Here is a 25,714-nt window from a genome sequence, read left to right as displayed (position 1 = left end):
CGGCCCATTCCTCTGCCCTCCTCGCTCCCAGGTGACGGTGCTCAGCTGGCTCCTCCGGATGACAGCGTTGAGGGGGACGCGGAGCAGGTCCAGGGCGCCTGCAGCCCTGCCCGCCAGCCCCCAGTCAGCGCCCTCCTCCCCTTTCCTGTCGGAATGCAGCCCCCCAGGGCGAGACACTCAGGAATACAGACAAACATCCTCTTTATTAAGCTACACATGAATTTTCCATTAGTCAGAGAAGTAGACTGGCAGTGTGGAAGATATCACAGAAACCTCACCGATCGGGAATAGAAAGGCTTAGAAAGACCCGTGGGCTTTTTTTTTTTTTCCTTTTTTTTTTTCAAGTTTTTTTTTTTCTGTATTTTTAATTTTTTTTAATGTGTTTTGTCTTTTTGCCTCCTCTTTATCTGAAATGGCTGTGACTGATCTTCTTCAGCAAATAGTAAGTTTTAAAAGTGAAACCGTGAAGAGGTTTGGGGTTCAGTAAGAGTCGAAGAAGAAAGGACATGGGACTTGATCATGAAAACTGGCTTTCATGTAAACACTACATTCCTTTTTTTTTTTTAATTTTTTTGTGTGGTTTTTTTTTCCATCTCGTGGTATTAAAAAAAATTTTTTTCGTTGTTCTTTTTTTTTTTTTTTTATCTGCAGCACAAACATCCCCACATGAGAAAGAGCGCACACAGGTCACCGAAACGAAGGAAGAGGTGGAGGGGTCACACACATACACACACACACACACACACACACAGAGGGAGCATCCATCTGAGAGACTGAGAAGCGAAAACGTCAAGAAGAGAAGACCACGCAGCCCCGGCTCCCGAAGACTATGAAAGCGGATCTGGTATGTAGCACATAGCGCTCATCGGGATAAAAATAAGAATAAAACTAAACTAAGAAAGAAAAAAATTTATAAAGGGGCTCTGTAGAAGGGGGATCGCCTGGAAAATTGTCTTTCTATAGGGCTCTATTTATATATGTAATCCGTATTCTTTTCGGCAGCTACGGGCCAGGGAGAGCTGTGCTTTTCCTATATAAACCTGGAGTGAGCATGTGGTGGGCGTGGCTGGGGCGTGGCAGGGGCGGGGAAAGGGGCGTGGCTGCTGTGGGTGCGGGAACGCCCCTCGGGGTTCTGGAAAGTGCGGGCAGCCTGAGCACGTCTGGGACCTGGGTGCAGACAGGCCTGGCCCCTCTGCGGGGGTGCTGGGGGGCCCCCGCCGTGATGTGGGGGTGGGAGGAGGGCACAGGTGGAGATGTACATGTTCCTTTATTCCAAAAAAAAAAAAAGAGAAAGAAATATGGATGTAATGGTGAGTTTTCCATTTTCCTTTTTTGTTTTTTAAAGCTACAAAGCACATGAGAAATGTTTTGTTTTTTTTTTTCTTTCAAATTCTAAATGTAAAGACTCAACTAAAACCGGGTTCTACAGCATTCTACAGAAATACACAGCCGTCAGTCACTCTGGGGTCGTAGGTTAGACAGGGGCTTGATACAGAAAGGCTGTGTGTCTTACAAAGGCCAAAAGGTCATGCTACCAGGAGATCAACGTCAACAGCAAAGAGTCCGTGAAGCAGTCTGTAGAGAGAGAGATAAGGGGTCCAGTCTGACCGGTTTCTTTGATTTTAAAAACCAACCAACCAACCAACCAACCAACCTTAGCATATTTTTCATCGTGTGAGGGGGAGGCCAAGATGGGGCAGCGTGGCAGGAAGGATCGGAAACCCAAGGGAAGCCCAGCCCAGGCCCCTGGGAGGCCTCGTCCACGGCCCGGCCAGGTCAGGTGTGCTGATCCAGCCCTCTTCTTGCCCACTCCTGTAATGCCTCCCCAGCTCTCCCCTTCTCCCTACGCGCCCTCCGGGAGTGGGGAGGGGCTCTCTGAGACTTCACAGGTGGACTCGAGCCCTGCTTTGCATGGCCCCTCCCCTCAGCTGCTCTTAGAAAGCAGGCCCAGCCTCGTTAACCTGATTAAAGAACACTCCGGAGACAGCGGATTGTTTCCCAGCAAACCATTCTTCTAAAATCTTGAAGTTAACAACCACCACCACCACCACCCCAAAGAGGAGCGTCCTTAATTTTTTTCTGTTGTTGTTGGGGAGACAGACAGGGCAGCGGGTTTTGGCCATTATTTTCGAGGGAGTTTGGAATTCGTTTAAGAGCTGGACAGAACTGAGAGCACACAGCCTCTGCGGTGGAAGCGAGAGAGGCCGGACCAAGGCCAGGCCTTTCTTTGCCCTCCCCCTGCTCAGAGATGGATCTCGGAGTCAAATCACGTGGCTGTTCTTAAAAGGACGATGGCCTCCTAAGTCAGGACTCCCATCGCGGGGTGTGTGTGTGTGTGTGTGTGTGTGTGTGTGTGTGCGCGCGCACATGCACTCATGTGTGGTCCCAGGAAAACCTCGATGACCTATGGGATGGTGGTCAGTTCTGTCCGAAGCTCTGTATAGTATAAACTAAAAAGAATTTTTAATATATATTTGTATACATATATATATATAAGGTTTTGTTATACCTTTTTAAAATTTATTTACCAACTTGCATTTGTTAGTGGTGGGTGTGTATGTGTGTGTGTGTACAAGCTTTTCTGTGAGTGCTGGAATCATTACCAAATAGGTTGCTATACAGGACAAGAGGTCAGTACAAGCCGCAGCCCCGGAGGTTGTTGGCAATGATGATGTCGGTGACGGCGTCGAATACCACCTGGATATTATTCGTGTCTGTGGCACAAGTCATGTGACAATAAATTTCTTTGTTGGGTGAGCGGTTTTTGCTTTCAAATTGTGCTTGGATGTAGGCGGCTGCGTCTTCGTAGGTATTGGGGCCTGTAACAAGACACAGAAGAACAGGGGAGAGTGCCCTGGTGAGGGCTGGGGTGCAGCAGACCGGGGACCGGGCAGGAAGTGGGCTGTGGCGCTTCCCAGGAGGTAGATGAGACAGGCCGAGAACAGAGGAGGCCGCATGCCATCGGGCACGGTTTAGCGTTCGCCTGGCGTCCGACCTTTCAAGGTCCTTTACTCTGTCTTCACACTGGATCTACCCAGGGCCCTGGGAGGACGGACAGTGGCCACACAAGATCCCTTCTGCTTTCTAGGTGAGCGCTCTGAGGCCTGGCCATATCTGCCGTTTGCAACTGTCACCCCTGGTCGAAACCAGTCCTGCTGCTTCTGATAAACCAAGACGGGGACTGCTGCGGAAGAGCTCCAGACAGGGTGGGGACCCGGGCTTGCCGGGTGTCCAGCTGGACCTGTACTCCTGCCTGGTGGCTCCCTCTAATGAGAAGCCACCTGGCGGGGCTGGGAGTGTCTATGCCAACTCAGTTCTCGGGTGAGTGGCCAGGACTCGGGGGCGTTGGTATGCCCTGGTTGGGAACGTTTAAGGGGCTAGCAGTGTGCGTGATACCAGCCTGGTCCCACTGTCCCCCACAGTTCCTTGGCAGTCGTCTTGACCCTGGCTGGGGCCTGGAGGGGGTCTCTGTGGAGGGTGCAGGGGCAGTTTTCCAATCAGCTGCTCCCCTGCACCCTTGCGGCTCTGCCCTGTGCACAGCTTTTGATGATCATAGAATGTGGACCGACACAGAGTCGCCTAAGAGCACATCAGAGGACAACGCCTCATTCCCCTCGGTGCCGCTAGGCTCCGGCCCACGCGGAAGCAGTGCCTCCTGCCCTCGAGGGTGTGGGGCCCCATCTCCGCTGCCCCCCCCGCCCCACTCTCCCCGCTCGTTGTTGACTGTGAGCCCCACGGGGAGTCTGGTGCTGGAGCTGCTGGAGGCTTCTGCAGCCAGACTAGCAAATGTGAGGGGTCAGGAGGAGGGGAGGGGACACCCCTGGGGTGGGGGTCCTGGTGGAGACCAGCTCCTTGTGGAAGCTCCTCCTCAGCCCCGCCACTGGCCGGGCAGCGGGAGCAGAAGTGCACTGAGCAGGGTCCGCGGTGAGTGAGGCCATCGAGTTAGTGGCAGCTGGCAGACCGGACACAGCACAAGAGTGGACCCCACCAAGGAGCTCCCTGTCCAGGCAGTGCTACGACAGGGCACGTGATTCAGGAGAAGGTGCCTGAGAGTGACTCTGGGGACAGTCCCCGTAGAGCTTGCCTGGCATGTCCAGCTACCACTTGCCCCCTGCCTGTCCCCTGCCCCTTCAGTCTGTTTCGTGTCCCCATAGGTCTTGGCACACTGTGGGGCATTGGTGACCATTTGTCATCCCTCGTGGTGGTGGTGGAACTCAGCAACGTGGTGTTGGACCCCCCTGGAGAACGCGAATGTTCCCCACATTCAGACTGACTTTCTCTGGGGGCCTCCAGCACCTCAGACCCATTTCTCCCAGGGCCACGTCCCTGGGGACAAGGCCCGCCTGAGGGTCTGCAGGGCATTTGCTGGGGCTGGGAGAGGTCAGCGGCGGCTCTGGGTTAGCACGGCTCTAGCTCTTCGTGGCCGTCCCGGGCAGGGCCATTGTGCCCGGCCACCTCCCTCAGCCTTCGGACAGCCTCGTCCACCCCTGTGGAGAGACCTCCCCTGTGAGGGTCTCTGATGCGTCCCCCTGGGAGCTAGAGCAGGTGGAAGAGAGGCAGGCGGGGAGGAGACCCGCAGAGGCGCAGAGCGGTTTGATTCGGGGGACCGACCGGCGGTGCAGGAAGCGAGGAGAAAGCAGGAAGGACGAGGCAGGCGGTGAAGGGTCCGGCTGGGCACCGGCGGGTAGTGGAGCGCGGCGGGGCCCACTCACAGGCCACCCGTCTGCCCGTGCAGGCCGAGGCGCCGTGTGGCCCAGCAGTGCCCCGAGGCCACGTGTCAGACGGGGGGAGGTGGGAGGCCTCCTCTGGAGGTGACGGGGTCAGAGGGGAAGGGGGAGCTGTGGTCTTGTCCTGCCTCCCGACCCATGCCACGCCACTCCCGAGTCAACTGGTCCCACCACAGGTGGATCGAAGGGTCCGTTTCTCACCGTGTCCAGGGCTGTGTCCTGGGCAGGGCCGGACCCGGTCCTGCCCTGGCGTTTCCCCTGCGCCCCGGCCAGGCCCCTGCGGTGCTGGCCTGGCGGCTGCTCCCTGAGCCCCTGGAGCGACGCGGGCCCCTGGCAGGCCGCCGTGACACCCACCTGTGTACTCAGGAAAGCAGATGGTCAGCGGTGACTTCTTGATCTTCTCACCGAAGAGATCTTTCTTGTTGAGGAAGAGGATGATGGAGGTATCGATGAAGAACTTGTTGTTGCAGATGGAGTCGAAGAGCATGAGCGACTCGTGCATGCGGTTCTGCGGCCGCAGGCGGGGCAGGGACAGCGGGGCGGACAGCCGGAGGGAGACAGGACGCGGGGAGAGAGAGGAGAGAATTAGCTTTGAGGCAGAGAGAGAGAGAGAAAGAGAGGAACCGGGCCGCTCAGCGGCCAGGAGGGGCTCCTGGTTCCCCACGGCTGCTCCGAAGGCGGGCAGGCAGGCGGCGCTGCCCTCTGCACAGGGCTTCCCGCTCCGTGTCCAGAGCGATCTACGCGCCTTGTCCCAGGCCGCTGGCGGAGACTGGGCTGGGGACCAACCCCTGCTTGCTGGGTGCGGCTGCCGTGATTTGGGCTCTCCCCACTGCAAGGTCCCCAGCCACAGGAGGGCCTCCTTGCCTGTGTGTGCGTGCGTGTGTGTGTGTGTGTGTGTGTGTGTGTGTTGAGCCTGAGAGCTGGGCTTTGGCCCTTCTTGTCCAGACCTTTCCTCCGGGGCTCAGTCTGTGGGTGAGGGGTGTCCTCTGGGAGCAATGAGGGACCCCAGACCCCTCCATTGGTCTGAGGGAAGTCATGCCAGGTACCTGCCAGCATCCTCGGAGAACTGCGACTCAGGGGAGAAGCCTGCCCATGCTGCCCGCTGGAGTGCTCGGGGGGCTGGCCACCCCTGCGCTGCCTGGCTCAAACCCAGCCGGGTCTGGCCCTGCGGTGAGTTTCACGCGAAGCGGACGTGAAGTGGTGCCTTGCACACGAAAGCCCATGGCGGCAAGGCTGAGGCCTGACTTGTGCTGTGGGACAGGGAGCAGGTCTCTCTGTGAACGAGCCCCTTTCTGCCCCGGAAGGTGGCTTCGGGAAATGTGTGTCCCTGGGGGAAGGGTCGGCCAGCCATTTTCCCCAAGAACCCTCTGTCAGCCCGAGGAGTTCGAGCTCCGTGGGTCTACGGCTCAAGCCGGGAAGTGATTCCCGGCCACATTCTCCCTCTGGTCAGAGACTGAACCAAACCTGAGGGAAGAGCTGAGAACAGGGACGGGCATCACTGAGACGGGCCCACCCCTGAGGACCAGCAGGGGGCCGAGGAAACAGCTTGTCCCCTGGCGCCACAGCCAGACGACTTCCTCTGCCTGAGCGGGAGGGCGAGGACGAAGGCGAAGTGAACCCCGCCGGCCACAGAGCCCCTCTCTGCACCCCGCCCTTCGCCTGCCTCGCGTTATTAACCCGCCCGCCCGCAGTGGGCGATGAGAGGCAGGGACTTGCGCCTGGCCCGGCGCCGGGCCTGAGCTTCCGCGGCAGAGCGGGCTTCCCCGGTCACCGCGAGGGCTCGGTCTGTGACCATCAGGGTCACGACGGGCTCCGCGCATCTTCCCTCACCTCGCCCATGACCACATCACACCAGTGACCTGTAAGGGCATCAGCCCCAAACCCTTGTTCTTTTGGGGCCATGGTTTTACTCCTTCCTCTAGGAACTGCATCGTCCCTTTATTCTGCCAAACAAAACTCAGAAAGTCACGTGATCATATCATCCACCGAGCCTCAACCAGGGAATTTCGCTCCCAGTTCCCCCAACAGCCTGCCTGTTGTTTGCACCATCTTACTCAGGGCGGAGCGAGATGCTTGCCCGATGCCATCTGGACGACGGAGCCTGGGGCTGGGAACACTCAGGCTCACCCGGCCCCTGCGAGGGCCAAGTAGAGATGCTCCGAGACCCAAACATCCCAACGGAGAAGGCCCCCCGCCCCCCTCACACACAGAGCCATCTCATCCCACAGCGGCTGGACCCAGAGCTAGAACCCCGCGGCCAGAGGGCAGCCCCCAGCTCCCCTGCACGCCCCTGCCGCGCAGTGCTTTGGTCTGCAGACAGTGGGGGATGCGGTGGGGACATGAGCCTGGGGCACTCCCAGGACCACGAGGGGACACCAGGGTGACCCGAGCTGAGAGCGAGGCCACCGAGCTCGGGTCTGGGGGAAACATCCAGGCCCGAGCTCCGCACCTCCACCCCGCAGGGCCCTCAGCCCCTGCACAGCCTCTTCACACCAGGTCGGACGGGATGCGTGCGCGAGGCCCTCTGCCGGGCTGCTGCGGGGTTGCCACGGGCCAGGCGGGCACCTGCTCTCCGAGAGCTCACAGTCTAGTCAGGGAGAGACGAGTGTGCACACGTCAAAAAGGTCTGCACTCCTGGGAGCGGCACAGAGCAGGGGGGGAAGCCAGTGGGGAGGGGCAGAGGTCACACCTCAGGGTCAGGGGTGCAGGGAGGGGGGCGGGGCGGGGAGCTGGTGGGGGGAGGGGCCGCCGGCACTGAGATCCGCCCCCTCACACGCCCTGCAGGCCTGACTGCCATCCCTCCCCACGGGGACTGGAGCCATCACCAAGGAGCCGAGCACACGGCTTGTCCTCACGAGCTTCCCTGGGGAAAACAGATGCCGGAATAAGTCAAAGTGGGAGACGGCGAAGAAGCCGGGGGTCACTGCCGGCCAGTGGCCGCCCGCCGCCGCTCGCAGTCACCTTCCTGTCTCCCTCCACTCACCCCAGGGTGCAGCGGAGCCTAGAGCTGCAGGAAAGGTGTGTGCCAGCACCGCCGAGGACAGGGACGCGGGCTCACACGGGACAGGCCAGCCCCTGCCCTCGCGACAGTCCTGAGAGCTGGGCAGGGGGGCCTGTCTCCCAGCCCCGCCTGCGCCCAGCGGGGTACGCCCCCTCCACCAGGCAGCCTGCGTTCCCGGCCCCAGGACCGAACGGGGCGAGGCGCGGCCACACGGGAGGACACGGCCCCCGGGGGCGCACCTGGGCGGGGCCCTCTGGGCACTGACACACCACACTCACGCTGGAAAAGGCTGGGACTTTTTATTAGCGGTAGGTAACTAATAAATACATTACGGCAGCCAATAAATTATTACAATAACTAGAGATTTATTAAACCAACGAGTCACTCTACTTACAAAATTACAGTTAATGTGGGGTGGGTGGGGGCGGTGGGGTTGGGAGGTGGGGCTTTTGCTCCTAAGAAGGGTTTGCTATGGAGGGAGAAGGCGCCCAAGCCCACCCCTGTCTGGGAGGGGCGAGGGGAGCAGAGTGGCAGCCGCAGCGTGGGGAGGAGGGGGGGGGCGGGGCAAGGACATGTGGGGCTGGGGCAGAACCGAGACGCAGAGGGGGTACGGAGGGGAGGGCCTGGCCGTGTGGGGAGGCGGCGGGAGCCCAGGGGGCTTCGTCTGGCTGGGCTGGGATCTGGAGCCCCGGAGCCCCGGGAAGGAAGGCCCCACTATGCCCTCTGGGCAAGGCGGCTCACGATGCGCCTCTCTGGGGGGCGGCCCCCAACGCAGGGCAGCGGCTCACACCTCGGCCCTGCTCTCTGGTCGGGCTGTTGTGTCCAGTCTCTCTACCCTGGGGTTCTGGGACCCTTTATTCTAGCTACAGGCTTGTGGGCTGACACGGGAGAACTGTCTATATGGGTGCTTGCCTCCGGCACCCTAGACTGTACCTCTGGTAGTCACAGAGCTGGGGCCTCAGGCTTAACTCCTGGGAACTGCCAGGTGGTGCCTGAGGCTTCCAGAAGGCGCAGAGAACAGCAAAGGCAGCCAGAGAGGCTTTGCACGCCAGGCTCCTCACAAAGCAGGCTGGACAGGCCACCACCCGGTCTGGAGGAAGGCGTGAGGCCCAGACTACACACCAAGAGGGCTGAAGGGTACACAGGGTCAGACCGGGGGTGGGGGAAAGGGGGAAGGATCAGGGAGGAGGCAGCAGTTGGGGAGCAGTGGGGTGAGTAAGCCCCCCAACTCCCCACCCTGCCGCGGGTCTCATCTTGGCAGAAGGGAGGGGCCCGGGTGAGATGACTCCTGGGCCTTCCCTGCGGGGGCTTGTGCACAGCCTGGTTAAGGGGCTCCAGGTGGGGAAGGCCCGCTGGCGCCCAGCACAGGTGTGTCCCCACTGCCCACCTGTGGGGCTCGGAGCTGGGCTGGGAGGCAGAGCTGCCTCCCGACACCAGGCGCTGGTGGTGGCCCTCTCTGCCTGGGCTCTGCCACGGCTGGAGTGGGGAGAGAGGGCCGGGGCGCTGGGCATCCACAGCCTCCAAGGGAGGCGGCCATGGAACCCAGACCGCCAAAGCTGTGGGCGAGGGGCCCAGAGCTGCGCCCTCTGCTCAGGGCGGGGGCAGGGCCCATGCCGGCCAGAGGCCAGAGGCTCCACGGAGCCCCTCCCTGGCCTCATGCACCGTCCCTGCCAGCCAGGCCAGAGGGCCTTGGCGACCTCTCTCAGCTCTCCAGGCAGAGGCCAACACCTGGCTCTTGGGGCATTTGGTTCAGGGCACAGAACCCGCCCACAGGCACCGGGGTGCAGGCACAGCTGTCATGGGTTTGGCACAGGTGCCCCTCCTAGAAGTCATTTTGCTCTTGGCCTGCTAAATCAGAGCCAGTCAGAGAGTTGAAGGCTGGCCCCACAAGCAGGGCCACCGCGGTGAAGAGACCCGCCACGTCCGGTCACTCACAGCGTCCCGCCCCGCCCCCACACACACACGACGGAGCCAAAACACATCTGTCCCCCTCAGTTGCTCCCCCCACGGTGGAGCTGCCGGTGACGACGTGAATGGGCGACGCAGTGGCCGCGAGGGAGTTTCACCCTGGACACCCTGTCCTCGCGGCTCATGCCAAACAGCCGAGGACTCGCAGGCCCGGGGCGGGGGGCGGGGGTGGCGGCGAGAACAGCCCGGCCGAGAGAACAGCCCGAGAAACAGCTCGACAGACAGTCTGAGAGAGAAAAAGTAGCCCAGGGGACAGAAAGGCAGGAAGGCCCCAGGCACCCTGCCCCCCTCCCCCTGCCCCTCCCCCCGGCCTCCCCTGCTGCTGCCGGGGCGGGTGACAGCCTGCGGTCCCGACCCCTGCCCAGAGCTCCGGCCAGAGACTTCCACCCTCAGGATGATGGCATTAGACGTGGGGCTTGGCCAGCATCCCCCTTCTTGTTAGCCGTTTTCGAGTTTGGGGTCACCGGCCACCCAGGGTGGCGATACCAGGAAGTAACTGCTAAGTCTTCAGTGTTGGGAACAGTCTGCCTGGCTCTGGCTGCCCAAGACAGCGAGTCGAGACCACTGGCTCCAGGGGCGTTTTCTGTCCCAACCCAGCGACTGGTACGAGGTGTGGCACACGAGGTGAATGACGCCAGGTGGCTTTGGGCTGGCTGCTGGGCGATTTCCCATAAGGCCAGGGCAGCAGCGGGGAGCCAGACCAGGGAGGGGCTCACCCCGTGGCACCCGCCCCCGCGGGCATTTGGCACAGTGCCCTGGGTCTCCCGTGCACCACCCAGAGCTCTGGGTCTGCTGGGACCAGGAAGCCCAGAGCTGTTGGCATAGCTCTGGGGCTGTCCGGGGACAGCACTGGAAGCCCAGGGGTCCCGCCTGGCCCTGGGACTGAGCAGAGCCCAGAGTGGCGGCTGGAAGAGCCGAGGGCTTGAGGAGGGGACCAGAGACCTCTCTGGGGTGGCCTCTCTCCTCCCACGGCACATCTGGTTCCCTAGGCAGAACACTGGGCGTGCCCGAGGTATCGGCGGGTGACAATCGCCGACTGGAGGCGCTCAGGAGTGAGGGAGAGGAGTAAGTACTGCCCGAGGGCAGCCGGAGCCACCAAAAGCCACTCCGCACCTTTCTGCTCAAGGATCTCTGCACTGAAGCCCCTCCTAGGACTCTTTCCAGAGGCGGGGCTGGGCACGTGTCTAAGCCAGCTGGGCCCCTGGTAGCACACACTTCAGGGTGGTGGTCTCGTCCGTCTGCCCTCTCCTGCCCCAGGGGCTGGCAGAACACCCAGGGCTGTGGGCAAACTCACTGGTTTCTCCACCAAGAGAGAAGGAAGCTGGGGTATTGGCCTCGGGGGCTACGTCCGCACCCCACTCCCTGAGCTTCCTCAACTACAGACCTCCAACCCAGCTGCAAGCCCCTGCCGGCCTCTGCCAGTGCGAGGTGGATTTACTGTGAATTCGAGAAGGAAAAGCATGTCTACTCACATCTGAGCAGCTGCCTGAGACCTGGGCGCAGGCTCGCCCTTGGGCCTGCAAGGACTGGACGTGAGGCCCCACTGCGGTCGGCACAGGAGCTGCCGCCTCTTCCTTGAGCCCTGTCCACACACAGTCTCACCAACGACCACGTGCCTTTGCAATAAGCCAGTCTCAGAAGCATTTCCAGACCTACGAGGAGTCAGGATGGGCGTTCCCCAGGAGGGCAATGGGCAGCCCAGAGCGGGGTGCTCGCCAAGGCCTGAGCCCTCAGTCTCACGCGCAAGTGGCCTGGCCCCAACCTGGCTTTTGGTGACGGAGCTGCCCCGGACCGAAGAGAACCCAAGAAAAGCCGAGCAGCGGCCCCCGTCCCCCCCACCCCTGCCAGCACCCTGCCCCAGGGCCACCCCACCACCTACACCAGCCCGGGAGATAGGAGAAGACCTTGGGACTTTGAGTATGAGTTACCAAGCGTAGGGCAGTGTGCCCATTCTGGGCCAAGGGGCGGCCGTGGCCCCCACACCCTCTCCCTTGGATAAAGCACTCAGAGATGGAGCAGAGGCCAGTGAGCGCAGGCCGGCGGTGGGTGGCCCATCCCAGGCGTGGGGCAGGCCCTCGGCTGCCTGGCCGGCCCGCCCTGTTACCACGTGCTGGTGCCTGGGGGCGGGGCGGCCCGGCCTTCCCTCCGCCCGCTTGTCCTCGGCCGGCCGCTGTGCTTCTTCGTCGAGCGCAGAGAATGGCGGAGAGTGGCTGAGAGGTGCCGGAACCACTTCCGGGGGGTGGGGGTGGCGGGCCGGGTAGGGTGCTGGGCAGCCGGGAGAGAGGCGGGGCTCAGTAGAGGCCACAGCCTCGCAGGTTTTTGGCGATGATGACGTCTGTCACGGCGTCGAAGACGAATTGGATGTTGTTGGTGTCGGTGGCACAGGTGACGTGGGTATAGACCTCCTTGTGGGCGGACTTGTTCTTGCTCTCGTACTGGGCCTGGATGTAAGCCACGGCTTCCGTGAAGGCGCTGGGGCCTGCGGGAGAGACGCGGACGGGAGCGGGTGACGTGAGCGCGTGAGGCCAGGCCGCGATGACCTCTCGGTGACAGCCCTCAAGGAAAACCCTCACGGGGCGGGGGACACTGGCCAGCTCCGCCGGATGAACAGTGGGTCACGAAATCACGTCGGTGGTCCACATCCAGTTTAAAAATAATGAAAAAAACCCCCAAAATATCAAACCTCAGCATGCCGCACCTGAGCTAAGGGCGAGTACCGTTTTCCTTTAATATGTGCACCTGACCACTGACCCGAACGTCCTTTCCTACTGTGGGTTCCGCTCCAGGAAGTCTGAGCCAGCCCCTGGCTCAGTACACCTGCACAGGTCCTCTCCTGTCTGCGATCCCTCAGAGCGGGCCAAGAGGTCACCTCCCTAGGCCACTGCTGGGCAAAGCGGGTAGAAACTGTGGTGCCCGTGAGCCACCCTGGCCTCCTCCTCCTCCTCCTCCTCCTCGCCTTTCTCGGGCTCGCCATCGGGGGGCTAAGCACGGTCTGGCCCGCTGACTTGTCGCCTTCCCTGGGGTGTGCCGGGCTGCTCTGCTGCCGGCCGAGCCCACGGGCTTTCCAGGCGAGCAGCTGGTGTTTGGGAGCAGCAGAACAGGGCTCCGGCTTTGCGTGGAAGCTACCACGGGCTCCGGGCATTGGGGTCCAGGCATGGGCAGAGCTGCCACGCCCCACGGTGGGGCGCAGAGAAAGGGGCTGGGTGTCGGAGGCACGGCGCTGAGCCGGAAGGGCTGCTGTGTGGGCTGGAGCCTCGGAGCGGCGTGCCGGGGCCCCTCGGGCCTTAGGGGTCTGCCAGACCACAGCTCTTTCCTAAATCTGGGCCGACCTACCCTGTCTGCTTTGGTCAACTAGGGCGGATCCACAGACCCCCAACTTACAGAGGAGGCTGACAGCTGGGCGTGAGGGTTTCTGAGTCACTCTGTCCCCCAAACTCTGGCTGCACACTGCTAGGGGCTTGGCTTATGGGGCAGTTGGCCTGATTTTAAGGGGGAGCTGTGCCTTGTCTGGCCCCAAATCATAGGCAAGTGGGGTCAGCCTGGGAGCTCCCTCAACAGGCCTGCCTTGTTGGGACTGTCTGCTCTTTTGCTCTCCAGGCTGGGGGTGCCCACTCACTTCTCTGACAAGGCCCTGGCCACCTGGGAGAGCCGAGGGGCACCTGGGGTGCGCCATGGGGGCCCGGTCGGGCCTTCTTCCCCGGCTGGCTGCTCGCCCGCCCCACGTGGCAACCCACGGACACGCTAACAGACGCGGCCTTCGGTTCGGCGCTGGATACTCCGCAGCTGAGTCCGGAGCATGCGCAGAGCACGGCGCAGGGGGGCCGAGCTTTGGGGAGGAGCCGGCTCCCTCGCGGCGGCCGGGGGCCAGAAGCTCAGCGCTGCCCCCTGCCAGCCCAGTGGCAGCGGGGGAGTCTCTACCTGTGTATTCAGGAAAGCAGAGGGTCAGCGGGGACTTCTTGATCTTCTCCTCGAAGATGTCCTTCTTGTTAAGAAACAGGATGATGGACGTGTCCGTGAACCACTTGTTGTTGCAGATGCTGTCGAACAGCTTCAGGGACTCGTGCATGCGGTTCTGCAACAGAGCGGAGCGGCTGGTGAGGGCGGGCGCCGCCCGGGGGCCCCGACCCGCCGCGGCCACGACACAGCGGGACAAGCCGAGGGAGGGCCCCCCAACGCGGCCGGACGCGCCACCGGGGCACGGAGGCGGGAGGACCCACGAGGACACACGGGGCGTGGTCCGCGCGCTTCATTCCACACGCAGGCAGGGTGGGGCGGAGCGGGGCGGGCGGGGTGCGGAGTGCTGCTCCCCCCCACAGAGCGGGCTGACCCGCGCTAGGGGCAGCGAGGTCACCGGAGGGGCTCCAGCTCACAGAGAAGACATGCACCATGCACTCGGGGTGCGGGCCACCCCGCCATCCAACACGTCCACACCGAACCGGGGGCCATGCAGATCTCTGTACCGGGGTCGCGTTCGGATTTGGCAGCGGGGGTGGGAGATGCACGCATTCAGCCGGGGGACATTAACCGAGGACTCAGAGATCCTCGAATTAATCCAGAGTTGGAAGCAGACGCCCCGGGGACAGTGTCTGGGGGGTGATCTTGCTGTGGCCTTGGCATGGTTGGGGGTTGGCTGGGAGGTGGCTGGGGGGGGGCACCGGCTCTGGGGGAGCCGCTTTATTGGGGCTGGTGTCTCAGTAGAAGGGCCCAGAGAACCCCGAGATGAAACCCAGCAAAACAGATTAAAACAGAGGAAGATAAAAATCCAGGAGAAATATGAGAGAAAGAGAGAGGAAAAACCCCCCGAAAAATTGGTTCACCCAGTGTTCGGGCCAGGAAGTCAAGGCCGGCCCTTCCCGAGGTCCCAGTGCAGGCTCACGGAGGCCGCAGCCGCCCCGAGACTGCCACCTGGGTGGCTGGAGGTGGAAGGTGAGGGTGGAGAGGGCCGGCCCCAGCCTGGCGGCCAGCAGGCAGGCGTGTGAGAGGCGGGAGTGGGCGGGGACGGGCATCACAGCAAAGTCACCCGCGGTGCCCGAGAACTTGCTGCTTTCAACTCTTAGCTGCCGGTTTCGGCTTCGGTGGAGGGAGGCGCTGCATACCTGCCTGGCTCGGAGGGTCCCTCAGACTCTGCTCATGGTTTTGGTCTTGCTTGGGCAAGTTAAGGCCCTGTAGGCGGTGGTGACGGCGGCGGTGAAGTCGTGGAAGGCTGTGGCCCAGTGCCGCTGGGGCCGCGGGCCCGAGGCTCGAGGGCAGGATGAGGCCCGGGGTGCCGGGGTGCGGTGGACGGGGCGGCCGGCCAATGCGAGGGCAGCCACCAGCCCCAGGGCTCCTGGCTGAGCTCCAGGCCTTTGTCTTGGATGTCACCAACTCTCACCCCAGGCCAGGGCGGGACACACAGGGCTGACCGGAGAGGAAGGCCGAGGACCAACGGCTGGTCAGCAGGGTCGAGCTTTTGCTCCCAGGGGCAGGGTGTCCATCGCCTACAACTTGTCCTTTAGCCATGTGCCCGGACAGAGGATCCCGACAAGTGCCATTTATGGAGTGGGGTCTGGAGCAGGCGCCGTGACAGCTCCGAGCCCCTTGAGGCTGTGTTCTCAGCACCAAGGAGGAGAGACTGGAGCCGGCGCCACGGTCACGCAGCGGCAGGGCCCGCGCTGGACCCTGCGTCGGCTCTGTCCCCAGCTGCCGCGTGGCCTGGGCGCAGTCGTCGGCTTAGGTCTGTGGCAACAGCGTTGCTCTTGCTGCCACCAGCAGCGGGCCACCTTCGTGGGCTGGTGTCAGGGTGTGAAGCCCAGTCCTGACCCCCGGGGGCGCAGGGCGGGGGGCTGGTCTTTCTCTGGGCTGCGTGGCTGGTCTGCTTTGAGGAGGAAAGAGCCCCAGGAAGAGCCTGTCCAGGCCTGGGCCCACGCGCCTTGGCTTCCCCAAGGTCCTCTGCTCCAGCCCCCGTGGAGGAGGGCAGGGGAGGTGGGGAGAAGGGGGGAGGTCAAGGACGGGGTGGGAGAGGAGCAGTGAAGGCAGGAGGGCGGAGGAGAGGGAGGGGAAGCGTGCTCGGCAGCAGGGCCGGGAAGGGCAGAGGGGGTGGCCGCCTGAGCCTGAGGCCAGGCACTGCCCAGCCCCATGTTTAGTGGGAACTTGCGGGCCGTGGAGCTTGGGCCCCGTGGCTGCCAGATGTACCCAGACGACCCTCTGCTTCCACTCTGGGCTGCAGAGGCAAGCGAGAGCCTCTGCCCCGTGCCCACGGGCCTGGGTCTCAGGTTCGCGCGGTCTGCAGGCCCAGCATCGCACCCAGCACGCCGGCCCCGGCTCCCGCTGCCCAGCGTTACGGTGGGGGGAGGCGCTCACACCTCAGGGTGGCCAATCAGACCGTGAACCGTGCCTCGAAAAGCAGTCGACCAGTGGAACGGTGACAGACAGGGCAGGCCCTGTGCGCGGAGGACTGTCGGGGGAGCCAGAACCGCCCAGGGCTTTGGCGGTCAGGGAGTCGGGTCCAAACACAGATCAGGGTGTGCGTCTACCCCCGGCCCACCCTCAGCTCTGGTGACCTTAGATGCCACTGAGAATGATGACAGTGTTACCAGAAAGAGCGGCACGGCCGAGGACCTGGGAGCCCCTTGCAGGACGAGGCAGGGCTTGCAGGGCTTTGCTGAACCCCACCTCGGGGAGGCAGCTGGGCCCGAAAGAGCAAGGGCCCAGTGGATAAGCCAGCGTGTGGCTCGAGTCCGGATCACCCACCCACCCAGCGGCTTCGGCCCCAGTCTGCTCAACGCCCCATCGCCATATCAGTCAGTCCCCCAGGACGGCGGCTCCTCGTCCCCATAGCTCTGCACCCCGAAGCCCACACCCCAAAGCCCATCAGATCTTCGGAGCAGCCTGTAGGACCGGCAGGTACGACTGATGAGGAAACAGACCCAGAGAGAAGACGGGCCATGCCCACGGCCCACCGTGACCACGAACCAGCCTCGCACCTCGGTGCCGACCCAGAGGCCGCTGCCAAGGGCCCGTGCACGCTGCAGACGGAGGAGCCGGCCAGTGCCAAGGGCGAGCCCCGCCGCCCGGGAGCCCCGCCCAGGAGGCGCTGTGGGTGTAACATACTAACACGCGGCTTCCCTGGCAGGCTCTGCAGACAGGCCACCCCTCCACGATGCTGTGGGGACTGTCGGTGGACCCCCGCCCCCCGCCCCGGCTCAGGACAATCGTCAGTGACAGTACAACCACCAGCACCGGGCTGCTGTGCCGCGAACGGGTCCAGGCACCTCATGCGGACTCTCTCCTCACTGCCAACGGCCCCGCAGGGAGGAACTACGGGCACACCCCCCCACCTTCGACAGACAACAGCGACTGAGGCAGAGAGGGTGCTGCCTGGAGCCGGCAGCAAAGCGGGGCTAGGCCTGGACAGATGCAGCCCCCCGGGAGAACGCCCCTCTCCGAGGCCGTGGACCCAACGCGACGCCTGTCCGAGGCGGGACCCGGGCTGGCCTGGAGGCACCGCGGCCCGCTGCCCCCGCCATGAGCCTCTCCCGGCAGCGACTGGCCGGTGCCCAGGAAGGGCTGGGGGGCCAGGGGCCGCTCCTCCCGTCTCATGCTCATGCTCACTGCTGCTTGGCTGCACCCTGACTCCTTTCAGGACTGGCTCAATTCGGCTCCGGGCTGGCAGCCCCCATGACTCTGCCGTGTTTACCGAAGCGGCGCTCACCGCCTGAGACCCGGTGTGGGTGGAGGTGCTCGTGACCAGTCTGCCCAGGGGCGGGGGCCCCAGCCACCGCGGAGCCACCGCTGACGGCGGGCCAGGCGGGCCCAGGCCACTCACCGTGGTCTCGTCCTCGTGGAGCACCTGGTCGTAGCCGCTGAGCGCAACGCAGAAGATGATGGCCGTGACGTCCTCGAAGCAGTGGATCCACTTCTTGCGCTCAGATCGTTGGCCCCCGACGTCAAACAGCCTGCCAGGGAGACAGGGAAGCTGGGCTGGCGGGTGGTGGGTGCCTGGTCAAGACGAGGGGCAGCAGGAGAAGGGTGCTGGGCGCCTGCTCCGAGCCCCCCACCCCCCAGCCAGGAGCCCGTGCTGACGGCCGGCCGCTGCCAGCCCCGGGGTGGGGATGGCCATCACTGCCGTCCCTCGGCTGGGCCGTGCTTGTATGTAGTGATTCAAAGACCTGCCCTTGCATCTCAGTAATTTTACTAAGGGGTGCACCTCAGCCGGCCCCCCAAAAAACACCTCTGTGAGGTCCTGCTGTCAGGGCCACATGCATATCCCGTTCCCTGGCATTCCGAGTATGTCTGTTCACGTCCGTGCTCTGAGCAAGGTCCCAACCAGCCTGGGAGGGAGGCAGGCAGGGACTGTCACCTGTTGTGTGGGGGAAGAGCAAAGCACCTAGGGCTTAGGTACCCAGGGGGCTGGTGAGAGCCGGTGTGCAGAGCTGGGGCGTCGCCCAGGTCTGCCTGCAGACGAAGCCTCTGACCGCTGTCCTGGGCCACCTCTCCCCAACTCAGACAGCATCCCCCAGGGGGCATGGGGGCAGGCAGGGCCACGCCCTAGAACTCAGAGGTCACTCGCACACTCTGGTGCCCTGAGCCTCCTCGGCTCGGGAGGCCTGTGGGCACACAGCTGCGTGCTCAGGGACCCGGGCCCTCCGGACGGAGGGTCACAGTCTGGACCTCCTCCACCTGCTCCGCCACGTGAGACACAGGGCGCTGGCGGATGGCCTCTGCGACCCCTCTAGCGTCCCCTCCAGAATGCTGGTTCTCAGATGACCTCTGGGTGGCACCCATCCAGGTTCCCGCCCTGTGCACTTGAGGGGTGAGCTGGAGACGGAGGACACTGGGAGGCGAGAGGCCCTCGTGGGGCCGCTGCCCAGGGCCAGTGCAGGCCGGAGGCGCCCGCGCCCAGCACGGCCCCTGTGGGCCCCGGGCCAGGGGACGGAACCGCAGCCCCTGAGTCTGGACGGGGCGGGCAGCGGCTGGGGAGGCAGGTGGCAAGTGCCCTGGAACCCAGCCCTCCCAGGCAGCTCAGAGGCTGGGAAGCGGCCTTACACCCGTCCACCCCTGTGCTCTGCCCTCCTGGCTGCTCCTCCTGCTCCACCCAGTGCTCAGCAACCACTCCCAGAAGGCAGGTGGGGCCAGGACAGGGGGCGCCAGGCCTCAGTGCACGGAGGTCACCCCAGCTGGGGACATGACCCTCACCAGGGCCGAGAAGCCCAGCCGCACACCTCAGGCCCCTGTTCCGAGGCACTCAGAGCCCCTGGGCTTGGCTTATATTCTGTGCTTGGGGACTGGCTTGCTCCTCCCAGGCCTCAGTTTCCCTGTATGTACCACGATGGCCAGGCAGGCTGATGCCGTCAGCCCCTTCCAAGCCGGAGAGGACGCGGGCCCTTGGCCTCTCACGGATACTCTAAGGCTTACCCGCCCTCAGCCTCGCCCCTCCCCACCAGCTGGCCTTTGAGGTGACCCGCCTTCCTCCTCCTCAGAGGTCACCCAGGGACAGGCGCCCCTCCTTTGCCTACTAACTGCCCCATCCCGTTCCTCGGAGCCCCATTCCAAGACCCCTCGTCTGGGAGGCCTCCCTGCTCACCCCCGCCCGCAGCCTGACGGAATACAGACCTGCATGGAGGCCCCTTCTCGTATCTAGCTGCCTGTCCCAACACACGGGCTCCCGAGGCAGGGTGACATGCAGACAAGCTGAGGCCTCGGCCCGCCTCTCCGCCCTGGCTGGGTCTCGGGAGCCCCCGGGCCTCACCTGAAGTGGAGGTTCTTGAATGTGAAGTGGGTTTCTACGATGCCCGTGGTTTTGACCCTGGTTCGGAGGATGTCCTGCTCAGTGGGCTGGTAGTCGGTGGCCCCGATTCGATCCAGGCTGTCCAAGTAGCTGAGGACGGCAACACACAGGGGACCATGGACCAAGCTCTGGGCACTGCTCAGGCCTTGCTGGGCCACCCCCTTTCAGAGCCCAGTCCCCGCCAGGGCCCCTCGTGGGTCACTGTGGAAATGATGGCACCACTTTGTCCGGGGCCAGATGGGGCAGGGGGATAGGGCTGGTCGGGGAGGGCCTCACGTCTTGGCCGCAGGTCCTCAGACAGCCTCTGATCCAGACCACAAGGGGCTCGGCACACAGTGCCAGGGACGCTCAGACAAGATCAGACTCTTCAACGAGACTGACGCGTTTAAAATGCTGCTTTGTCGTTTCTTCATCGTGAAATAGTAATGGCCAATGGTTAGGTTCTAATTCCTTATATGCATGATCGTATTTGGGGCTTAATTTCTGAGTTAAATGTACTATTCTATAGAAAACAGGGCAGTGACAGTCAGTACCTTGTCCAGCTGTGAGCTGGAGCTTGAACCTGGACATTTGGCCCCAGAGTCCGCGCTCTGACCAGTCTCAAAGGGACTTCCGAGAGGCCCCCCGGGCATCCGCCCACCCTTCCCACTCTCCTTGAGAGTTTACCAAGGGTTCTGTGGGCCTCTTCCCATTTGGTGCCCTTGGAAAGGAGGCTCAGAGGTCACACAGCTCAGAGGTCACACAGCCTGCCTTTGGCATCAGGGTTCTTTTCTGAGGCCACCACTTTGGGAGACAGACCAGGCCTTCGTACCACACCCGCCCAGGCCCAGCACATGGAAGGGCTTTGGGGTCTGTGTGGGTTAGGTTTGAACCCAAAGCCAGTGTGGGACCCAGGAAATCAGGGGGGTGGGGGTGCTGGGGGGCTCTGGGCCTCGGGGAGCCATTCCCACAGTCTCGGATGTAAGGGGCGCCCCCGGGAACTGCGTAGGCCTCCCTCACCCTTCCGAATCTATTTTCAACGGATCTATGTGCTGGCCCCAAGATTTTGTCAGAAGATGAGAGATTTAGTTGCTAAAACGACGACGAAGCCACCCTGCACCGGAACGTGTTTAAGGTCCTTCCGAGCCCGACTGCCCGTGGGGTCCCTCCCCTTCCTGCCGTGGAACCCCGTCGTCCCAGGGACGGAAGCCAGAAGGCCTAGCCGGGGGGTGACAGCAGAATGCCCTCGCCGTGACCTTGGCACCAGGACACGGGAGGGCGGCGGAATGGACAAGAATGAGAAGGCAGGCAGATTTCCTCAGCTCACCTGGGGGGGGGGGTGGGGAGCTGACAAACACAGACTCGAGTTTCTCATTTAAAGCTATAAAAGCGGCCACCGGAAGAATGAAAAATAATCCTGTAACTAGCAAAGACTAGGGAGTGGAAGTGGGAAGGGAGGGGGGGGAAGGAAGGAAGACGGAAGGAGAGAAGGACCCCCCCCCCAATTTCACAGCACGAGGTCGGTAAATACCATTTGCGATTGGAGGGTCGGCTTTTTCTGGGCGCCGCTGGGACAAATCAATGGAAACAGAAGCGGGAAGGGGACTGCCTGAGGGAGGAAGTTCACTATTCATAGTGTATTTTTCTGTATCATTAAAAAAAAATATCTTTTTTTTTTTTTGCAACGAATTCATGTTATAATTAGTTAAATGGGTAAAAATGTAAGTGGAGAGCACAAATCGAAGGGACACAAGAAGAAAGACTTGGGCCAGCTGGCCCTGGGGGGCCCCCGCGGGTAGAGCGTGTGCGTGTGTGTGTGCGTGTGTGTGGGGGGGGTCCCGGCAGGGGGCAGGGAGTGGGGAAGGACTAAGGGACTCTCCCAGGCCTGACTGGGGCCCAGGCTGAGGTCTGTCATCTGAGTGTGCCCAGGGAGCCGTGGACACGCACCCCTGCCTATCAAGGTGTCCCTCGGGGTTCGTCAGGGCCTGGGACTCACAGGACCTAGGTGTGCAGATGCGAAGGTGCTCGGGCCTTACTCAAGTCCCTCGTTTGTCAGCTGCCGTCGTGGCCAGTGGAACCGTCCCAATGTCCCCTACTGAACACGAGGTCAGCATTGTGTGGACCAGGGGTTCTTAATCTCGGCACTGCTGACGCCCGCGGCCGGATAATTCTTTGTCGTGCAGGACTGTCCCCTGTCCTGGGCACTGTAGGGCACTTAGCAGCATCCTTGGGCTCCACCCTCGAAATGACAATAGCCCCATCCTGATCATGACGATCGAAAATGTCTCTAGACATCCTGGGGACAGAGGGACCGAGTGACGAGCTCCGGCGAGGATGGCCCAATGAGATCCGCGTCGGAACGCACGTGTCCCAAGAGGCTTTCGCTGAAAAACTGGCGCCAGATTGTAAGAGTGGGGTGCGCTTCCTGAAAGCTAGGGTGTAACCCCAGCGTCTCCGAGACAGAAGGCATGCCTCTGACCCAGCGGGCTGGAGCCTCCGACCTGGGGGCCAAGGGCAGGTCCCCAGTGAGGACATCGTCAGACGTCTGGAGTGACAAAGCTGCGGTGGGCGGGCCTGTGATCCTGCTGGCACAGGAAGTGTCCCCCACAGGCCCCTTCTGCTGCCTTTCCCCTCCCTGCCCCTTCGAGTACCTTCCCTGACTTTCACTGAGCCTCTTACCCGCTGCTTCCTTCCCCCTCGCTCCCCTCCCTGCCCCTCTCTCCTTTCCTTCCTATTTCATTATGAGCCAGTATTAAACTACGTGTTTGACTATTTATTATATTTATTGGGCGAATTGCATTTTCCTTATTTTTGGTTTTAAAGCTAGGGGAAGGGAAAGCTGATCTTCTCTAAAAACAAAAACAAAAAACAAAACAAAAAAACCCCAAACCCCACAAAACAGCACCATGTAAGTTATTTCTGCCTGCGTGGTGCTTGATGTGTATTCCTGGGGTCAGGGGTTCAGCAAGCAGGTGACGGCCCGCTCCCAGCCTCTTCTCCACCCCAGGGGCGGGAGGAGGAGCCCCTTCCGGTCCCTCCCTGGCACAGACCTTGGCCCCCCGAGCCCCGCCTGCTCCCAGGCCAGCATCCCCGTCCCGTGGGTGGCCCCCTTCCCGCCTGGGACACTCACTATTTGGCAGAGTCGTTGAGCTGATACTCCCGGGAGCGGTTGAAGCACTCCTGGATCCCTGAGTCGCCCCAGAGTCGCATCATGGCGGAAAGCAGCTCTGCGGAGAAGGGCTCGGTGTCTTCCATCCGACTCACCACGTCACACACCATCTTGGCGTCGGCCTGCGAGGAGGAAAGGGGGGTGGCTTTGAGGCCCCCGTGGGGACAGGGTTCCAGGACAGCACTCAGTCCCGAGCCCAGCCGGGACCATCTGAACACCCCCAGGGCCTCTGTGCGCCCCAGTAGCCTTGCTTCCTGGGGCCCCGTGGGGACACCTGTCCCTGTCCCAGCCTTCAGGGTCTTCTGTCCCAGGAGGTTCCGAGCAGCGGCCTCAGACCATGGCCCCTGCGGCCTTAGGGTTTTCTGGGTGGGGGGAGGGGACAGGGCTCCGTTCCCCACCCTCCAGCTCTGCTTTCATTTGTTTTGAAAGCTGGGGTTCTCCACGGTATTCGTTTTGGGGAAAAAAAATGTTCTTGGCTAATACCTAAGTTTCTTTACTTCTCACGCCAGGTGGGGCGAGGCCCCTGGAACAGGGGGTCTGGCTGTTTGAGAATTCGGGTGGCGGAGGGACAGGGCGGGTGGAGCTGTGCCCTGGGGCGGGCGCGCAGGTTGGTTCTGTCAGCGGCCAGGGCGGAAGCGCCTCATGTCAATGATAAGTCTCTAGAGCTCAGGCCCTTGGAGGGTCCACAGCAGACACTTAATTTGATTAATTTCTAGTTACCTATTTGCTCTTGACCTGTGGCCTGCCTTTCCCTGGGGGCAGGTGCAACGAGAGAAGGGTGAAGGGGCAAATGATGAGGTGGGGGGCGGCCGTTCCTCTGCCTCCTGCCCCTTCCTTCGCTGTCTGGGGGGCGGGAGGGGGTGCAGCTTGCTTAAGGCACCCACGTGGAGGCCGAGACCCCGCTGGAACTGCACGTAAAGGCCCCCCTACTTAGCAGGTACCTTCCTGCTTCCCTTCACCTTGGATACCAAACAAGGTCACCCATCTTCAAAGACTAACTGAACGCACAGAACCCCCAAACCAGGAACGTGGTGGCCCCTGAAGACTCGGAAGGCTCTCGAAGTCACGGGACCTCGCCATCGCCAGCACGGTGCGCACGCGTGTGGCACTCGACGGTTCACAAAGGACGCTCTCGCGCACGCACACGCCTTGCCCAGAGCTGCACAGCCGCGCCAGCGAGGCGTCTGCGAAGCCTGCGCCGCGGGCCCGAGCCCCTGCCCGGCATCTTTGCATTTCTTCCCCTACGGGCAGAATACACTGCATCTCTCCTTGACCGTGGCTGTGGCCGTGACACCACTTCCGGCCCACGGAAAGGCCTGGCAGTTCTTCGCAGGGCCCCTCCCACTCATGCCAGGAAGAGGATGCGGGGGGCACGGAGCAGAGCCTGACGGAGGGTCCACACGGGGGGTGACACGCATTCCCAGAAAGGTCCGTCTGAGATGACTGCTGATTCGCGGTCCAGATCGGGGCGGGCGAGTGTGGAGCAGGGGCCTGCCCCGCCGAGGCTGCCTGGAGGGGGCTCCTACAGGTGAGCTGGCTTCCTGCCTCTGCTCCTAGGGGTGCGGTGGGCTGCACGGGTTGGGAGTCAGTGCCCAGGACGGACAGGAGTTGGCGGGCTAACGCCCCGGCTGCCTTGTCCTTGCAGGGAGACGATTCTGCGATGCGTCTGCAGAAGCCCCAGGGGGCCTGTGCCCCAGCTGCCCAAGGCTGTAGCCCGCCCGTCACCGCACCCTTTATCCTGTTACCATTTTCCTCCCGTCCCTGTGCCACGTCCCCTCTTCCTCGGTGAGTCCTGAAATGACCTCCCAAATATACTCCTTGTCTCAGGGTTGGCTTCTAGAAGAATCTAAACAAGGACAAGGTGCCTGCCTGGGCCCAGGCCCCGGGAGAACCCTGTCCTCTGTCTGCACACAATTCTTCCGGTGATGGGGTCTGGCTCAGAACAATCTCTGGACCAAAAGCAAGGCGACCACCACCCTCTGGCTTCCCAGTTCCTCGAGTTGACAAGTCTCTCTTTCGTAATCCAGTTGAGGATATGTTTGTGTTTCGTTGGTTTATTTTCACACCTGTGCCCCAAATAGTCTTGACTATGACACCTGCTGGTCCGCCAAGGCCACTATCAGGCCTATCTCCTCCAGAAAGACGCCGCCCACGACTGTGCCCACGTAATGCCTCTGGCATCTGACTCCTCCCCTCCCTCACCGCCTGGACTGGGTGCTGGGTGCCCTGCCCACACGCCACACCGTGTTTCCTGTGTGAGCGGCCCCTCTCTCTCCCACGGTGTGAGATGTGCCGGGGGCACTGGCCACACACGCTGGACGCTCGAGGCGGTCTGGCGGGGTTCCGTGGACAGCCCCGTAAGGAGTTGAATTAGGCTGTCGGCCGACGAGTGTGCCTGGCAGGGCCCAGCACCGCAGCGCGGGGCACGGGGCGTTCTTCGCTGTGTGCCGCTGGGACACACCGGCAGGCCTGGCCCCCAGCCACGGAACGCCCGTAGGGCCCCAATTATCACCGCGGACGAAGACACCTCACAAAGGTCTGAACTGTCCCCAGGTGGCACTATTTCACTCAGAGTCACAATCAGGGAGCAGCTGGCCAGCTCGGGGCCAGGAAAGCAGGCTGCCGCCCCGGGGCGAGGGAGTGGGACCCTCTTTCCACTGCTGCCCCCGCTGTGCTGAGGCCCCGCTGCGAAAGAAAAGAGGGGGCCGCGCCCCCCCCGCGTGAGGGAGAACGTGACCGCTGCCTTTCCTCAGGAGGGGTGTGGGCTCCCGGGGCCCAGGCCCGCCATTCTCCGCCCGCTGGGGCGGCCTGTGCTTCGGTGTCCGGCTCCCACGCCACCTGGCCCCCCTGAGGAGCTGCCTCCGATGGCCCTTTGGTCACCCCCTCCTCGGGCTTCCTGGTCCCATCCCGTGCCACCTTCTGGGGGCTCAGGTCACAGGCTCTGGAGCCACCCAGACCTGGGCTCCCGTCTGGGCTCCCAGTTTGAGTGGGGCCTTAGTCTTTCTGGGGCTCAGTGTCACCTGAGAAACGGGGGTGACAGTATTACCCCTTTTCACGGGCTGTCTGGTAATCTTGGCGAGAGGACGAGAGCAGGGGTGAGTGAG

At 62.5% G+C, this 25,714-nt stretch overlaps 1 protein-coding gene and 1 long non-coding RNA gene across 3 annotated transcripts in view; both read right to left on the bottom strand.

The window, feature by feature from the left end:
* Positions 1–315: 315 nt before the first annotated feature.
* The window catches only part of GNAO1 (G protein subunit alpha o1), a 132,810-nt gene continuing 107,411 nt past the window's right edge, over positions 316–25,714 (bottom strand). Inside the window, exons 4-9 of one of the 2 annotated variants that reach the window (XM_016124066.2) lie at positions 22,572–22,732; positions 19,424–19,552; positions 17,501–17,630; positions 5,082–5,235; positions 2,604–2,819; positions 316–1,575 (exon numbers count right to left, since the gene is read on the bottom strand). In XM_016124066.2, the coding sequence (XP_015979552.1) occupies positions 2,632–2,819; positions 5,082–5,235; positions 17,501–17,630; positions 19,424–19,552; positions 22,572–22,732 (762 nt within the window). In that variant the 3' untranslated portion in view covers positions 316–1,575; positions 2,604–2,631. Of the gene's footprint in view, positions 1,576–2,603; positions 2,820–5,081; positions 5,236–11,543; positions 12,176–13,614; positions 13,769–17,500; positions 17,631–19,423; positions 19,553–22,571; positions 22,733–25,714 lie in introns of those variants that run through there. The other variant, XM_016124067.2, reaches the window with a different exon arrangement.
* On the bottom strand, positions 8,014–11,527 carry LOC118611337. The gene is made up of 2 exons (XR_004954213.1): positions 11,081–11,527; positions 8,014–11,030 (listed from the first exon to the last, which is right to left on the bottom strand). It is a non-coding gene; the product is annotated as an uncharacterized LOC118611337 (long non-coding RNA).

Source organism: Rousettus aegyptiacus, unplaced genomic scaffold (assembly GCF_014176215.1).
Source record: "Rousettus aegyptiacus isolate mRouAeg1 unplaced genomic scaffold, mRouAeg1.p scaffold_m13_p_14, whole genome shotgun sequence".
Classification (NCBI taxonomy): Eukaryota; Metazoa; Chordata; class Mammalia; order Chiroptera; family Pteropodidae; genus Rousettus; species Rousettus aegyptiacus.
The sequence above is the reverse complement of the archived record's forward strand: the minus strand, read 5'-3'. Positions and strand labels throughout refer to the sequence as shown.